The 17,823-nt window shown below is 48.8% G+C and overlaps 1 protein-coding gene across 1 annotated transcript; it reads left to right on the top strand.

Annotated features, from left to right (window-relative positions):
- Positions 1-12,002: 12,002 nt before the first annotated feature.
- LOC127031879 (olfactory receptor 49-like) lies at positions 12,003-15,883 on the top strand (the record flags this gene model as incomplete). Its single annotated transcript, XM_050918894.1, has 2 exons — positions 12,003-12,918; positions 15,867-15,883. Coding segments are annotated over exons 1-2 (933 nt in total), but the record flags the coding sequence as incomplete, so codon positions are not given.
- Between the last annotated feature and the right edge of the window lie 1,940 nt (positions 15,884-17,823).

Below are 17,823 nucleotides of genomic sequence, written 5' to 3'. Positions count from 1 at the left end.
TATTATGGATACCAATACTGTAAAATTGAACTGAATCGTGCCAGATATGCCATGTAAGGTATCTGTTATAATTTATATGTTATAATTTGCCAAATACAATAATTTGGTTTCTATGTTTGTATCACCTTTTGATGGTGAGTTATAGATATGTAGGGTCATCTTTATTTCCAAACCTGTGCTGTGTTTCTGGGTGACACCCCCAGACAGATTGGCATCAGCCCTGCCTAGCTTGCTTGACGGCCCATCAAGGGTCATCAGCTGTACAATGAATCCAGGGAAAGGAGCCGGGGATACACCTTATGAGTCAGCAAGCCATGTAGGGGCATGTCTATGGACTGAACTCCAAGGCTTTTCCATGCCATGTGCTGGAGAGCTTGTGTTTGGGACACAGAACGTACAAGGCACGTGGTAAAAAGAATATAAAGGGCAGGTGCAGCATCTCCATTTTTTCTTCAATCCTGCTTCTTACTGCTGGAGGAACTTTGCTACAAACTGAATTTCTGGCCACAGGACTGAATGACCCATCCAAGCTGTGGATGTGTTCCAGGGGGACTTTCAAGCCAGCCAACTCACTTATATTGCTAAGAACCTGATACATGGACTTTGAAGTCTTTGTCTGTATGTGACTGTTTTACTATTTAACATCTCTCTTCTTGTTCTTTCTTTTTCCTTTATAATAAAGCTTTGGTTTTAGACACTAAAGGATTGGCTGGCAGCTTGAGATTTTGGGTATGATCCAAACCTATATTGGCCTGGTAATGCAGCTGTCCCTTTGGGGTCAGAAGGACATTTGGTAGATGTGAACAGAGGTTTAAAATAACTCCACACTGTACAGGCCCTAGATGCTGAGCGGGAGCCAGGGAACTGGAATGCAATAAGGGGACTGTGTGAGTTCTTTTTCAGCGTCTCGATAACCAGTGTGGGGGATCAGAAGCGGAGTTTGGGACTGGTTGGGGAGTTTAACTTCAGCGCTACCCACCAGTCTTTGGGAGTATCTGCTCTCCCCTCTGCAGCCTGCCCTGATTGGCATACCCCAGGTCACACATACAATATGTTGAGGACATGGGATTTAGTTTGCAATGGAGAAAGAACAGGTACAATTATCTGCAAGGGAACAGGATAAAACAATATAATTTTGCCTGGCCTGGCAAAATAGAGTGAAATTCGGCTGTGTGCAGAGGGCCAGATCAAAGCCTAGACACCACTAATGTCCCACATAAATGCTCAAATAGTGGCACATAGGCCTTATGCTGGGCCTCTGCATGAGGGTGAATTTTACGGCAGTGGATAAAGATCTCAGGTCAGATCACAGGGTCAGCCTCTCAGTTAGGCCTTGTCTACTCTAGACCTTTTCAGAGAAACCTCCCACTGTTGCATCCCATAGGTGCGTCTCCACCGATGAGGGTATTAGTGCAGCCTGGACTCAGGGGGTCCCTGATGTTTTTACTGCAGTGTCTTCTAGACCTGCCCTGAGGTGTGACTTTCCCTGTCAAAAAAGGTGTTTTTACAGTCAGCACTAGGCTCAGCTGGCCTCTGCATACCCCACTTAGCAACATGGCAGCACCTCATCTACATCAGGGTTTTATAGCACAGTGGCAAAACAGGTAGGGCACACGAAGTCCCACTCTTGGGCATCTCGGGGTAAGTGACATCTTCACCCTCATTTCAAGGTCACACGGCAGCTGTGAAAAACTGTCTGGTCAGCGAGAGCAAGAAAAAAATCATCCCTCCATCATTAACAGGCAGTTACTTCCCGACGCCAGGAACTGAGGTATTAACTTAAGATTAACCAGAGCAAATTCTTCATAAGTTTCTTGGATTCCTTCCTGTTTAACCATAATCGGAACTGAGACGATTCTCGAATTCATAGATCGCATTAAGAGAAAAAAGTTACAGAAAGAAAAATAAAGCAAGGCAGTGGACAATAGCGAGGTTAACGCTCTATATTTAACATGAACTATTGAAAGGTTTTATCCAGGAGTCAGAATCAAACCTTGTTCGTTCAATTTGTAAGTTCTTATCCCAAAGTGGAGGTTTTAGCAAAATGATCTTGGTTGGTCAGAAGAGAATTAACTACCAATACTAACATGACGAGTCTTTTAATACAGGGCATTGTTCAGTAACCAACTGGCTGAAGTGTTTGCTACTATTATTACACTTTAGGGATTCCTCAAGCCCTGTTGAGCTCTTGAAAGTTCTCTGTGGCCTGCAGAGATGCTAAACTCCTGAGGTCCCCAGGAACACTATTAATCTGTAAATGAAAAACCACTCATGGGCAGGGGCAGAAAGTGATCAATGAACTGCACTGCTGCTTTTTTGGGCGGGCAGGTGGAGATTCTCCATTCCAACACCTGGTGCAAAGCCTGAGAGTGAAACCGTTTCTTGGTTGTGAGGGAATATAAACCCTGATGAATTTTTGGGGGCTCAAATGGATGGAAATCCACCCAACTTCATTGTGCAGCAAACTCCCTAGAGAATTAGTACTTTTTCTCTGTGACTAGATACACCACATGGAGAGAGGAGAAAGAGGAAATCGACATATACCTCATGGAGAGAGGAGAAGGGGAAAATCAAACATCTATCAGAATTCATCATGCTGGGATTCGGGAACCCCCATGAACTGCAAAATTCTTTTCTTCCTGCTCTTTCTAGTGACCTACATAGTTACCAGGATGGCAAACATGCTCATTGGTGCACTGGCTGTGGCTGATCGCCCCTTCACACCCCCATGTGCTTCTTCCTGGGGAACTTGTCCCTCTTGGAGACCTGCTACACCTCCACCATCCTGCCCAGTCTCCTGGCGAGGGACAGAACCGTTTGTTAGCCAGTGCATCCTACAGTTTTGCTGCTTTGCTCTGTGAGTGACCCCTCAGTGTTACCTGCTAGCTGTGATGTCTGATGATCGGTACTTACCGATATGGAAACCCTGCGCTACGTCACCCGTATGAATGGCACTTCCGTATCCAGCTAGCAGCCAGATCTTGGATAAGTTCCTCATAGTTATTACCATATTAATATATTTTGTGCCACAATTAGCCTAATGAAATTGATTAATTTTTTCATCTTATCCCAGTGATTAAACTCTCCTGCAGCAACACCAGTTCAGTTATCACAGTGACCCTCATATTTGCCTCCAGAGACACTGCCCCTCCATCTCCACGGTCCTGAGAAAACCTTTCCACCAGTGGGAGACAAAAGGCCTTTTCCACCTGCTCCTCCCACCTTATCGTGGTTATAATTTTCTATGGGACCCTAATGACTGTCTAGATATTACCAAACACCAATGCCATGAGAGCCCCAAACAAAGTGCGTTTTGCCCTTTACATGGTCTTGACAGCCCTGATCAATTCTCTGATCTGCAGCCTGAGAAACAAAGAGATTAAGGAGGCCCTTAAGGAGAGCTCTCTGGAAATGGAGGGTGTTCAGTGGGATTGATCGATATGGAATAAATCAATTCACTGGTCAGAAAGGACCCACCAAGGCGGCCCAAGTTCTTCTCCGTCAAAGCATCCTGCATCCTGTATTATAGCAAAAAGATTCTCAGGATTCTTTTAGTGTTGTATCTCCCATCCTGCTGTATTTATTTAGGTAACTAAAGGCAGATCCTCAGCCGGTGTAAGTTGCCATCGCTGTCTCAATTTTTATTTCCAATATTATTTCAGTCTCTCTAACCCTGGCAGCCGGTGGTTCTCCTATTGCAATGAGAACTTGGAAGAGTAGAGAAAACCATCCACTATGATGTGAAAGAGCAAGCCTTAATTTAAAACTTCTTTATATTGTTTTGGTAGGAAATATAAACACAGAAGGAAACGAAACATCTGTAACTACACGCCTGAGATGGAAATAGCAGATAAATAACAAAATTCAAGGTTCATTATTTGGAAAAACTGGAAAACCAACCAAACAAAAAACCTGAACCTGCAGAGGTCATGAAGGACATCAAGTACTAAAGTTGCCTTCACATCACTGAGGTGGCATCTCATGATTCTCTCACTCTCAGCCTGGCCCCCTACAGGTCCCTGTGTATCGACAGGGTTTACTCAGAAGGACCAACTGGATTTGGCTGCCCTGCTAGATGTCCCTTCAGGAGCTCTGACATGAACCCAGTGGCAGAAATCAGCCTTTTCAAAACTCAGTTTGATTTGCTCTCAACAGCTGGATGGAGCACTCATTAACTGCCCTGCTCTGTTCATTCTCTGTGAAATGGCGGGCACTGACCAATGCAAGAAAACAAGACACTGTGCTAGATGGACCATTGGTCTGCCCAGTATGGCCGTTCTTGTGTTCATATTGGAATCAAAGCACGAGAAAGAGAAAGAACCTGTGTGCACATTTGCCCTATCTAAAGCTCAGGTAGGCTCAGCTAATCTAGATATCCCCTCTTCTAGTACTGGGGCATAGTATGCTTCCCAGTTGTCCTGCACCTCTCTCGCGCTGTCTTCAAAGGCAGATCCTCCATCCCCCTACAAATTCCTCTGTCTCCAAACACCATGGAATGCTAGTTCTGTGACAATCGTTCTGTCTCCCAAAGAACCTCTGACGGATGATGAACTCCATGTCCAGCTGGGCCAGAAAGAAATTGGAAATAAACTAAGATAAAGAATGAATTGATTCGTTCTCACACAACAATGCCACACACTTGAGATCTTTGCCGATTTGCTGGCTGGGTTGTCTCCTGGGAGCCTACTAATGACCAATGGGAATAATGCGGGTGATCCCAAATGTTATATATTCCTAGCGAGTGAAGCAGGAACTGTTTGCTAGCATAGAGGAACCCTGCACTGTCTTCAACCGCAATGACACAGAGGGCTCGAGACAGCCTCCTGGCTAAAGCAAGATAAGTGGTGCAGCTCTTTGTGTAGAGCAGTGGTTTTCAGCCTTTTTTCATTTGCAGACTCCTAAAAGATTTTGCATGCAGGCGTGGACCACTTTATATCTAAGATTTCCAGCCTGAAGATCCCCAGGAGTCTGCAGTCCACCAGCTGAAAACCACTACTGTGTAGGTTTCGAAGAGGTAGTGCCTGACTTGTGTCCAGGTTCTAGGAATCTGCAGAGTTGAAGAATCAGGTTTGTAGTGTCTTCGGAGACAGCACACAATTAATTGTTAACAAGGAAGCCTCGTCAGAGGAGATTGTCCTAGCCTGGGGATACTTCATTTCCCTGAAAACATTTCAGAGAGATTTTGTGACACTTCCCCCCATGAAGAAGATGCCACAATCCCCAAAGTATGAAGGAATTCTGTCCCAGAACCATCCAGCCGTCCACCACCTGAATGGTGAGTATGTGTGTCTATGCCTCATATTCATGTAGCTACATGTATTTAATGTTCTAGGAGGAAGGACACATCCTCCTGCTCATGTTGTCTGAACCAGTGCAAAGAAAATACTCCATGATAAAAAAGACAGCACAGCTTCTGAAGAGAACAGTCATTTCCTGAACAAACCTAAGTGGATTAAGTGCAAGTATCCTTGGGGTTCAGTGTATTAAAAAGTTTATCTGTGACTGTGACGAACTGGGAAAGTTCTTAATGTTTTCTCTGAGTACTGTGTTGGTGCCTCAGTGTCCCCATGGCAGTTCTTAAGTATCTGGCAGAGCAAAGGGCCAGTGCCCCTAAATGCCTGACACTCTGTCTCCTAGCAACTGATGGCCTGGGCCCCCCCTCTGCAAAGGTGCCAGCTGAAGGTGTTGGAGACAAAGGGATCAGGTGACCTCCTGGCCCGGGAAAGTGGCTGAGCAGAGAGGAGGGGCTGGGAGGGGTTGTTAGTCTGGAGCTGGCTGGGGTCAAGGGTGGAGGGCAGACCTGGGGGTCTGGCTCACTGCCCCCCAGAATGGACCCAGCCGAGGGGTCCGGTTCGCTGTACCTACAAGCTCTGTTTTAGACCCTGTTCCTGTCATCGAATAAACCTCTGTGTTACTGGCTGGCTGAGAGTCACGTCTGACTGCAAAGTGGGGGTGCAGGACCCGGTGGCTTCCCCAGGACCCCGCTGGGGTGGGCTCGCTGTGGGAAGCACACGGAGGGGCAGAGGATGCTGAATGCTCCAAGGAGAGACCCAGGAGGTGAAGACGTGTGAGCTTCTTGCCCTGAACAAGTCTGCTCCAAGGGAGAGGAGGCTCCCCAAAGTCCTGACTGGCTTGGTGGGGAGCAGTTCCAGAGCATCGCCTGGGGACTCCGTGACAACTGGTGGCAGCGTCGGGACGTACTGCACCCCGTGAATGGCGCTGCTTGCAGTAAGTGACTGGGGAGGAGTAAAACAGAGGAGGGATAATGAGGACCAGGCGTGCTGAAGGCTCAGAGTGGGACGGTTTCAGGGGGCGGTTAACCTCTGGGAGTGTGTGACCAGCGAGAAGGACTGTTGGAGTAACGGGGTCCCCCTGAGGACTGCAGCGAGCAGTCTCAGGGGCGGAGGAGCTTGCCGCTCGACCCTGGGAGAGAGAAGGATTTTTGCAGTAGCAGGGTTCCCCGGGAGATTGCAGAAGCAGTCCCAGGGACGGAGGAGTCTGCAGCTCGACCCTGGCAAAGAGGTGGTGATCACAAGAAGGGCTGGCACACCAGGGGTTCTTCCTGGAAACCATGGGGGAGCCAAGAGCACACAGGCCTGTGAGTCCAGAGCCACTTGGGAACGGTGAAGTGATGGCCTATCACCATCTCCTTGAGAAGGACATTGTGATCCTGTGCACAAAGAGAGGGTTACGCGAGGGGAAATTCACCAAGGCACAGTTAATCGTGCAGTTGGAGGAGAAGGACCGCTCTGAGGAGCAGATTCCTGGCCCAGATGGGGCTACAAGAGGATCTGAGAGCAGCTGGAGCATCAGCCAGGCATCCCCGGGAGTCTGGTCCCCAATCAGACGAGGGTCTTCACAATTGGGTTCCCCATCAGGAGATTGGAGACGGATGGGATGGGAGCAAAGCCCGAGAGAGCGAGAGGACCATGAGAGAGAGCAAGAGCCTGAGGAAAAGCTGCAGGAGAAGCAGCAGCAGCGTGGACTGGTGATGGTGGAGCAGAGAGACATAGGGGGCTGCCCAGGGATCAGTGGGGAAACACGCCTGTGGGGGCAAGACCCTGGGACAGGGAGAACTGTGGTGGTGCAGCCCCAGATGCTGAGGGACTGTGGAACCTGGGTGAAGTTCCCTGGGGTGAAGCCCCTCGCCCTGCCTATGGCCCAGATCCCTGTGCAGACCCAGGAGGGGTCGGGCTGGCTGGTAGTTGGGGTTCTCCAGGATATCGGCTCGGAGGCCCTGTTGGGGGGTGACTGTCTCCCCTTGGGACAGGATCCAGGCCCCGCTCCTGTAACGGCCGAGGGTTTGAATTCAAATCCAGGGAACCAATTGGCTAGGATGGAAATGGTCAGTGAAAATGCAAATAACCTGGCTGGCAGGGGGGAAGGCTGCAGGGCTCAGGATTCCTGCCTACCTATAACCAGCCCCCTGGGGCTGAGTGGGAGGGAGAGATGCTCTCCGCCCCCCTGCACACTGGAGAGGGGGCTCACGCTGGCTCTGATGCTGTGACCAGAGCAGAGAGCTCGCTGCCTGCCCCCACTGGGACAGCAAGGGCAGCACTGAGCACGGGGGGAGCTGAGACCCCAGCTGAGTGGGGGGACACCCAGGCAGGCCAGGTCGGCTGCCAAACAGGTTTGCCTGGTCCAGACCTGCTGCTGGAAAGTGATTACACAGCAGGGAGGAAGCTACCAGGGACAGGGCTCAGGGGGGCTGTGACCCCAATCCCAGCCAGTGAAAGGGAGCAGGTCCCACTCCCTGCCCCAGCCGCTGAATCCCAGACCGAGCTGCAGAGGGATCCCTCCTTGGAGAAGCTGAGGGAACTTGCTGGCCACAGCGCTGCAAACCCCCTTGGGGAAGGCTGCAGGGACAGAGTCCTGCAGGAGAAGGGATTCCTGTACTGGGAATGGGCTCCCCAAGGGGAAGTAGAACTGGGGGGAATCGGGAGGCAGCTGGTGGTGCCCCAGGAATCCACAGGGTTCTTCCTGTTCGAGCTGCTGGATGGGAGGAGAGTGAGGGGACCCCTGGACCCGGAAAGGAAGGATTGGGAGGAGAAGGGGGAAGACCCCCTGGGGGATCTCTTCCCTGAGGTGGGAGCCAATCTCCCCATCAGGTGTTCTCCATTCAGAGTCACTGGGAAAGCAGCCCAGAACCTGAAGAGAGAGGTCAAGGACCTGCTGGCTTTAGATGGGATCCAGCCGTTTTACAGCCCATGGGCCTCACCCGTGGGGCTGATCCCCAAGGGAGACAGGATTATCTGGTTTTATGGGGGCTATCAAAAGCTTAAAGCCATCACAGTGTCTGGTGCCGACCCCATGCCTAGGCCTGGGGAGATTCTAGACAAGCAGAGGGCGATGGAGAACTTGGCCCTGGCAGACACTGATAACATGTGCATCTTTAGCCAGACCTGGGAGGAACAGGTGTCCCAGGTGAAGAGGGGGCTGGGCTTCCTCAAGGAGGTGGGACTGACGTTAAAAGCTGGAAAGTGCAAGTGGGGACGGCAGAGGTGTTGTGTCTGGGCCACAAAGTGGGAAGCGGCTGTCCAAGCCCAGAGCTGGCCAAGGCCAAGATGGGGGCTCTTAAGTGCTGGGAGAAGACCCCGTCCCAGTTTGGACCCCAGAGGTATTGGGGTAGCAAAAGGGTTCAAGCTGCATAAACCTTCCCACATGCGGCCTGCAAGTGCCATCAAGCACACCCGACCTAAGGGAGGGCGTGAGACTGGACTGTCCTGGTGTAACTCACACCAAGGAATGGGAGAGATGCTGGGGCATCCATGGGAACGTTGGTGGGTTCGAACTTCCCCAGGTCACTGGCAGGAGTGACCTCGCTCAGTTCGGTCTCGAAGGGAGGAAAGATGTGACGAACTGGGAAAGTTCTTAATGTTTTCTCTGAGTACTGTGTTGGTGCCTCAGTGTCCCCATGGCAGTTCTTAAGTATCTGGCAGAGCAAAGGACCAGTGCACCTAAATGCCTGACACTCTGTCTCCTAGCAACTGATGGCCTGGGCCCCTGCTTTGCAAAGGTGCCAGCTGAAGGTGTTGGAGACAAAAGGATCAGGTGACCTCCTGGCCCGGGAAAGGGGCTGAGCAGAGAGGAGGGGCTGGGAGGGGTTGTTAGTCTGGAGCTGGCTGGGGTCAAGGGTGGAGGGCAGACCTGGGGGTCTGGCTCACTGCCCCCCAGAATGGACCCAGCCGAGGGGTCCGGTTCGCTGTCTCTACAAGCTCTGTTTTAGACCCTGTTCCTGTCATCGAATAAACCTCTGTGTTACTGGCTGGCTGAGAGTCACGTCTGACTGCAAAGTGGGGGTGCAGAACCCGGTGGCTTCCCCAGGACCCCGCTGGGGTGGACTCGCTGTGGGAAGCGCATGGAGGGGCAGAGGATGCTGAATGCTCCAAGGAGAGACCCAGGAGGTGAAGACGTGTGAGCTTCTTGCCCTGAACAAGTCTGCTCCAAGGGAGAGGAGGCTCCCCAAAGTCCTGACTGGCTTGGTGGGGAGCAGTTCCAGAGCATCGCCCGGTGACTCCGTGACAGTGACTATGAGATTGTCTCTCATGGGGCTCCCTGGGGAAGGGTTATGAGTGTAAAAGGACTATTTTAAACAGTGTGCTGGACAAACAGAGTAAAGTGGGGTTCCTAGGAAATATCTTGGGGGGAGATGAATGCAAATTACCAGTTATGCAAAGATGCGCCCTTTTGAAACTTTGCCCTGGGAGGGGAATACTGGCTGGCTGATTAGTGCTTCTTAGCATGCATGCAGGGTCTTCTATTGGTTTAATGTTTTCTCTGTAATGTTAATGTTTTAATGTTTTCACTTTAAGAATAAATGTGCTTGCTTAGACAGGACTAGGTGATAGCTTACACCTATGGTTGGCTACACAGTTGAAAGGCTCTGAGGAGAAGACAAAGCCGACCTGCTGAGGCAGTCTGACCAGCTGGAGAATTCACAGCGCCTGCAGGGCACTGTGCAGCCTGGAAAACACCAGACAGGAAGGTGAGAGTCGTGGGTCTCTGCCCAAGAAAAGTGACAGCTGAAAAGCTGGGAGCCTAGAGTGGACTTCTTGGGGGAATACAGGTGCAGTTTCCCTGAACTGTGACAAGCCCCAGTTTAGGGACTGATAGACCTTGGGTGACCAGACAGCAAGTGTGAAAATCAGAACAAGAGAGTGGGGGTGATAGGATCCTATGTAAGACAAAGCCTTGAATATTCAGACTGTCCTTAGATAGAACACACAGGTGGCCAAAACCCTGGTCCTGCTAAAAATGAGTCAATAAAGTTGGCTTATCCCCTGAAGCAATAGGATTTATAGTCCTTTCAAACTGGTTGAAAACATCGTCTCTGATGGACGTGCATGGGGTGTTCTTCTTATTCATGTAAATATTGAAGCCTTTTATTAAGCCTGTTAAACTATACTCTGAACCTCAATGACATCTTGTGTCAGTGAGTTCCACAGGCTAATTGTTATTATTCTACATATGAATTGTATTGAGGTAGCACCTATGTGCCCTAGTCATGGAACAGGACCCCATTGGGTTGTACAAACACCGAACAAAACAGGGTCCTTCTCCCAAACAGCTCACAGTACAAAATGGGAAATGACTGCCTAGGAAGGAGCACTGCGGAAAGGGATCTGCGGGTTATTCTGGATCACAAGCTAAATATAAGTCAGCAGTGTAACGCTGTTGCAAAAAAAAGCAAACATCATTCCGGGATGTATTAGCAGGAGTGTTGTAAGCAAGACAGGAGAAGTAATTCTTCTGCTCTGCTCCGCACTGATTAGGGCTCAGCTGGAGTATTGTGTCCCGTTCTGGGTACCACATTTCAGGAAAGTTGTGGAGAAATTGGAGAGAATCCACAGAAGAGCATCACAAATGATTAAAGGTCTAGAAAACATGACCTATGAGGGAAGATTGAAACAATTGGGTTTGTTTAGTCTAGAGAATAGAAGACTGAGAGGGGACATGATAACAGTTTTCAAGTCCATAAAAGGTTGTTACAAGGACAAGGGAGAAAATTTGTTCTCCTTAACCTCTGAGAGTAGGACAAGAAGCAAGGGGCTTAAATTGCAGCAAGGGCGGCTGAGGTTGGACATTAGGAAAAACTTCCTGGCATAAATTGCCTAGGGAGGTTGTGGAATCTTCACTGGAGATTTTTAAAAGCAGGTTAGACAAACACTGTCAGAGATGTTCTAGATAAGATGTAGCCTGCCATGAGCGCAGGAAACTGAACTAGATGATCTTTCGAGGTCCCTGCCACTCCTTCAATTCTATAAGACAAGAGACTGACAAACAGATACAGCCAGACAGGGAAGCACAAGGAAACAATGGGGCAACACTGGGCAGCATGATGGGCAGCAATCTCTCCACAATCTGAGCTTTGCATAAAACAAAACCACACAATTCTTGTTATGAATGTACTTCTTGGTGTGAAAATCATTAAGGTTTGGGAGCCTAGCTCCTTTAGGCTCCTTTGGAAATGTTGCCCGTATATTACCTCAGATGCTGATCCCCCAGTCAGACATCGGCCTGCCCCAGCTGTTCTGGTAACTCCATATATATGTATTTCCAAAGGATAGTGTCTGATCTGAGGAACTTAAAAACATAACAGATTTTCGACTTGTCCCATTCCATTATGAGAAAAGGGATCTAACTATAGATATAGTTTCTCTATCGATTGAAGCTCAGTTTCTCCATTATTATAATTAAGATCAGTTACGTTCGTTTTGTTATTACAGAAGTTCCCAGAGGCTAGAGAGTGTGTGCTAGGTCCTTCCCCAAGGACTTCAAAATTTCCCTGGAGTCTGACTTCCAGTGACAATGCCCGAACAAGGCCTAGGACTCATACTGGACATTGGAGACCCACGCAGAGACACGAGGGCTGAGAGAAACCCCTAGAGATGCAGATGGAAGGCAGGTTTGGAGAATGAGGTCTTGGGGATGTAGGCTTGTGACTACTCCCTCTTCTCTATTGTGCTATTCACTGTTCTTGAACTGCTTTTGTATGTTGAAAGATGGAGAACCGAACTGCGGTGGTGGAGTTCATCCTCTTGGGTTTCACCAATGACCGCCGCCTACAGCTCCTGATTTTTGTGGTGCTCCTAGTTGCTTATCTCTTTACCATCGCGGGCAACATTCTTATCATCACTATCACTCTGGTGGACCAGCGTCTGCAGACCCCCATGTACTACTTCCTCCAGAACTTCTCCCTCCTAGAAATCAGCTTCACCTCTGTTATCATCCCAAAAGCATTGGCCAACATGGCATTAGGCAGTCAAACCATTTCTTTAACTGGGTGTTTTGCTCAATCCTTTCTCTATTTTATCCTGGGTACCACTGAGTTCCTTCTGTTAGCAGCCATGTCCTTTGATAGATACGTGGCCATCTGCAATCCTCTACGATACACAGCCATCATGAGTGGTCAAGTCTGCACTATCTTGGCATTGGGCTCTTGGATTGGAGGAATACTGATTATTATTGCTCCGACGATTGTACTGTTCCAGTTGCCTTTCTGTGGCCCGAATGTGATTAACCATTTCTTCTGTGACAGCACACCATTGATTAAGCTTGCCTGTGCAGACACATGGCTCATAGAGTGCATAGGCTTCATCACAGCTCTGCTTTCACTCCTGGGGACTCTAGCAATCACCCTTGTGTCCTACATCAAGATCATCTCCACCGTGATGCACGTCCCATCTGGCCATGGGAGGCAGAAAACTTTCTCCACCTGCACCTCTCACATCATCGTGGTCTCCATCACCTACGGGAGTTGCATCTTCATGTATGTCAAACCTATGTGGAGTGGCGGGCTGGACCTCAGCAAGACTGTGGCTGTTCTCAACACGGTGGTGTCTCCTCTGCTCAACCCCTTCATATACAGCCTGAGGAACAGGCAAGTTCAGGAGGCAGTGAGGAAGGCCATTGGCCAGAGCGCAGGGTTTTGTAAAGACCCCAATATTTAATGGTGTGTGGAAGGTGAAAGCCTGGAGATTGGAAAGAGAACTATATTAAAGAGCAAAGAATTCCTATCTATCTATCTATCAATCTATCCATCCCCATAGACATGCATCTATCTATCCATCCATCCCCATAGATACCCATATCTATCTATCTATCTATCTATCTATCTATCTACCTACCCTTAATTCTTCAGTGCTTGAAAGAGCAGAGATTTACCCATAACCTCAGTACACCTCTATAGGCATTTCATATTTTAGACTCTTATTTTCAAATGACTCTAACGGAGAGTTTTTCCCAGCTGCTGTTGAAACTGAATGGGAGTTGGGTACCTAGTTCCAGAGGCAAAAGTAAGACAGTATGGTCCAGCACAGCATACCTGCAAGAGAAAGTACACTGTGCCAGACTGGACCGGCTTCCGCTTTGGGGATTTAAAGGGCCCAGAGTTCCAGCCGCTGCGGGGAGCCCTGGACCCTTTAAATCCAAACCAGAGCTCCAGCAGCCGGGCTCCCACAGGGATTTAAAGGGCCCAGAGCTCCGTGGCTGCTGGAGCCCTGGGCCCTTTAATTCTTCCCTGAGCCCCGAGGCTCCCAGCCGCCTCTGCAGCTGGGAGCTCTGGGGTAATTTAAAGGCCCTGGGGCTCCCAGCCACAGCCAGAGCCCCAGGATCTTTAAACCTTGAAAGGCCTCACCTCTTCCAGTTGACACCACAGCCCTGCTCAGGACTCCGGCATACCGGTAAGTCCTTTCAGTTACTTTCACCCCTGCCTAATTCCCATGGGTCCCTTTGAAAATCCCAACCCCATTCCTGATATTTTATGATGGTGCTGAGCAGCAGAACAAAAATTCTTAAAATAGAAGCCATTGCCTTCTGGAGTTCCTGGATCAGTTCTTTGCTTTACTCTCCCTGTCTCACCTTTAACAAGCCTGTGATGTTGCACTCCATATGTTTTATGGAAATGTGCTTAGGCGTGTGAATATGATGTAACTGGAATATGCTTTATGCAAAAGGTCTCTTGTGAGGTATCATAACGAAGGTTATAACCTACTGAATATATTCCTCCTATTTGTATACATGTATCATGCTTGTATCTGAAGTTAGAAATATGAAGTATAACTATTGTAATTATGCAAAGTATGGGCCATTAACGGTGGCTTAGAATCTTGATGGCTCCCACTGACTAGGACAATTGGTTGTAAATGGTTTATTTATCTGCAGACCTTCCAGTGTATGTGTGGGACATCCCAGGAAGAATGGAGACTAAGGGTCTTACAGTGACATGTGACCATGTCACATGATATTGGAATCCATCTTAATCTGGTACTTTTCCACTGATGAGGTGGGGGTGTGGACAAGCACAGACAAAAATTCCCACCTTGTGCCAAAGCCATAAAGGGGTGGAGCAGGACAAAGGGGGCTGCCAGTCATGAGAAAACCCCTGCTTACCACCTTGGATGTCTGCTGGCTCTAACAAAGACAGTACCAGGGAAAGCATTGGGCCAGACTAAGAAGGAGTCTAGTCTGTGAAAGAAGCTTATTGGACATCTCGGAGGGTGAGATTTACCTGTATTGAGTTTCTTAATGTATTAGGCTCAGACTTGTGTGTTTTGTTTTATTTTGCTTTGTAATTTACTTTGTTCTGGCTGTTATTACCTGAAACCATTTAAATCCTACTTTTGCTACTTAATAAAATCACTTCTGTTTATTAGTAAGCCCAGAGTAAGTGATTAATACCTGAGGGAGCAAATAGCTGTGCAGATCTCTCTGCCAGTGAACTAGAGGTTGAACAATTTATGAATTTACCCTGTATAAGCTTTATATAGAGTAAAATGGATTTATGTGGGGTTTGGATCCCATTCAGAGCTAGGTGCCTGGATGCTGGAGAAAGGTAACCTGCTGAACTGTTTTTAGTTAAATTCTGAGTCTGTGTTGCAGCAGGCTAGCACCTCTGGCTCAACAAGGCAGGGTTCTGGAGTACCGAGCTGGTAGAGAAAATGGGCTCAGAGGTAATTTCAGTACTTCAGGTGACAGTCCCAAGGAGATCTCTGTGACCAAACCTGTCACAAAGCAATTTAGTGTCTCTATATCTCATTTCTTCATCTAATTAATTTGTAATTAATTTGGCTTTCCTTACTCAATGGGGGGTTGTAAGAGTAAAAACAGTAATGATTGCTTGGAAGGTAGACATCATCGTAATGGGTACCATAGCAACAACTAGTGTGTCTCTCAAACTGATGGCAATTGGTGATTTTTTTTGTTTGAAAAAAAATTGCCTTATGAACTGGTCATTTTCTGTTGCTTGTTTAAAAGTTGGTTCTTACAACTGTTTGTGTGTCCTAAATGTGCTTTGTGCTGTTATGACTCTTGTGACAAAGTTCCTCCTCTACCTTGGTGGGTCCTGCGCTTATTGGCAGATTTGCTCATCTCAGTGATCTTCCCCACAGTCCTCCTGTGTCTGATCAGGAGTTGGGAGGTTTTGGGGGAACCCGGGCCTGCCCTCTACTCCGGGTTCCAGCCCAGGGCCCAGTGGATTGCAGCTGTCTATAGTGCCTCCTGTAACAGCTGCATGACAGCTACAACTCCCTGGGCTACTTCCCCATGGCCTCCTCCAAACACCTTCTTTATCCTCACCACAGGACCTTCCTCCTGGTGCCTGATAACGCTTGTACTCCATAGTTCTCCAGCAGCACACCCTCTCACTCTCAGCTCCTTGTGCCTCTTGCTCCCAGCTCCTCACACGCACTTCCTCTCCTCTGGCTCCTCCTCGTCTGACTGGAGTGAGCTCCTTTTTAAACCCAGGTGCCCTGATTAGCCTGCCTTGATTGGCTGCAGATGTTCTAATCAGCCTGTCTGCCTTAATTGGTTCTAGCAGGTTCCTGATTACTCTAGTGCAGCCCCTGCCCTGGTCACTCAGGGAACAGAAAACTACTCAGCCAGTGACCAGTATATTTGCCCTCTACCAGACTCCTGTACCACACTGGTCTGGGTCTGTCACATATCCCTCCCCCCTGCTCAAAACCAAGGGGTTGGGCAGCTTGGGATGCCAGACTGTGCACACGTGACAAGCCATCGACATTGCCGTGATGGCTCCCTGCTCTGTGTTGCACATGGAACTGGAAAGGTTGGAGGGATAAGAACCACCTGGTCACCCTTATGTTCTTCTCCTTGTTCCGCTGCATCCATTGGAGAGGGGCATGGTCGGTCACGAGGACAAATCTGCTCCAGAGCAAGTAGTAGCGCAATGCTTCCATGGCCCATTTCATGGCAAGGCACTCTCTCTCCACCACTGCATATTTTTGTTCCCTCGGAAGGAGTTTCCTACTGAGATAGACAATTGGGTGATCCTCCTCCCCGACCATCTGTGATAGAATGGCCCCCAACCCTACTTCCGATGCATCCGTCTTCAGGATAAATTCCTTGGTGAAATCAGGGGCTATCAGTATGGGGTTACTGCAGAGGGCAGTCCTTAGGTCTGTGAATGCTTCCTCTGCTGCATTAGACCACCTTACCAGATCATGTCCACGGGCTTTCACTAGGTCTGTCAGGGGGCTTGCCCTTGTGGCAAAGTGAGGGATAAATCATTGGTAATACCCCACTACACCTAGGAATTCCCGGACTTGTTTCTTGCGATGTGGTCACAGCCAATTTTGGATGGCCTCCAACTTGTTCACTTGGGGTTTTACCAGACCTTTTCCCACAATGTAGCCAAGATATTTAGCCTCTGTAAACCCTACAGCGCACTTGGCAGGGTTTGCTGTAAGACCAGCTCGCCTGAAGGTATCAAGGACTACCTCCACCTTCTCTAGGTGCGTTTCCCAGTCTGGGGTATGAATGACCACATCGTCCAAGTAGGCAGCAGCATAACTGTTATGCAGTCATAATAGCTTGTCCATGAGGTCCTGGAAAGTAGCTGGGCCCCCATGTAGTCCAAAAGGGAGGACAGTATATTGAAAAAGACCCTCTGGTGTAGAGAACTCAGTCTTTTCCTTTGCGTCTTCCTCAAGAGGAATCTGCCAGTACCCCTTTGTCAAGTCTAGAGTAGTCAAGTATTGGGCATTACCCAGACGGTCCACTAGCTCATCTATGCCAGGTATGGGGTATGCATCAATCTGGGATACTTCATTTAGTCTCCGGAAGTCGTTGCAAAACCTTGTGGTGCCATCAGGTTTGAGCACCAGCACGACTGGGCTGGACCACTGACTGTGGGATTCTTCGATGATCCCCAACTCCAGCATTTTTTTTACTTCTGCTTTTATTTCCTCCCTTTTGGCCGCGGGCACCTGATAGGGCCTCATTATTATTCTGGCCCCAGGGTTCGTGACGATGTGGTGATACATCTCGGTTGTTCGACCTGGTTTTGTCTAGAACACATCTTGGTTCCGGAAGATCATCTCAGACACCTCATTCTTCTGGTCTGGTGTTAAATCGGGAGACACTCTCACCTGTTTGGAAGGCTTGTTTTCCTGGGTTAGGTCTTTTCGGATAGTTATGCATGGCTCTTGTTCATGCCAAGGTTTCAGAAGGTTGATGTGATAAATCTGTTCTTGTTTTCAGCGTCCTGGCTGCCGCACCTTGTAGGTTACTTCCCCTATGGGTTCAACCACCTCATAAGGCCCCTGACATTGGGCCAGAAGTTTGCTTTCTGCCATAGGTACCAATTCCATCACCCGATCCCCTGGTTGGAACTGTCGGACTTTTGCCTGGTGATTGTAATAGGTTCTCTGGGCCTCCTGGGCCTTTTCCAAATGTTCCCGTACAATAGGGGTGACACGGGCTATCTGGTGTAGCATCTGTATTACATGTTCTATTATATTTCTCCCCTCATTGGGTTCCTCTTCCCAGATCTCTTTGGCGATGTCTGGTATGCCACGGGGGTGA

This window comes from Gopherus flavomarginatus, chromosome 11 (assembly GCF_025201925.1).
Source record: "Gopherus flavomarginatus isolate rGopFla2 chromosome 11, rGopFla2.mat.asm, whole genome shotgun sequence".
Lineage (NCBI taxonomy): Eukaryota > Metazoa > Chordata > Testudines > Testudinidae > Gopherus > Gopherus flavomarginatus.
This window is presented reverse-complemented; position numbering and strand designations above follow the sequence as displayed.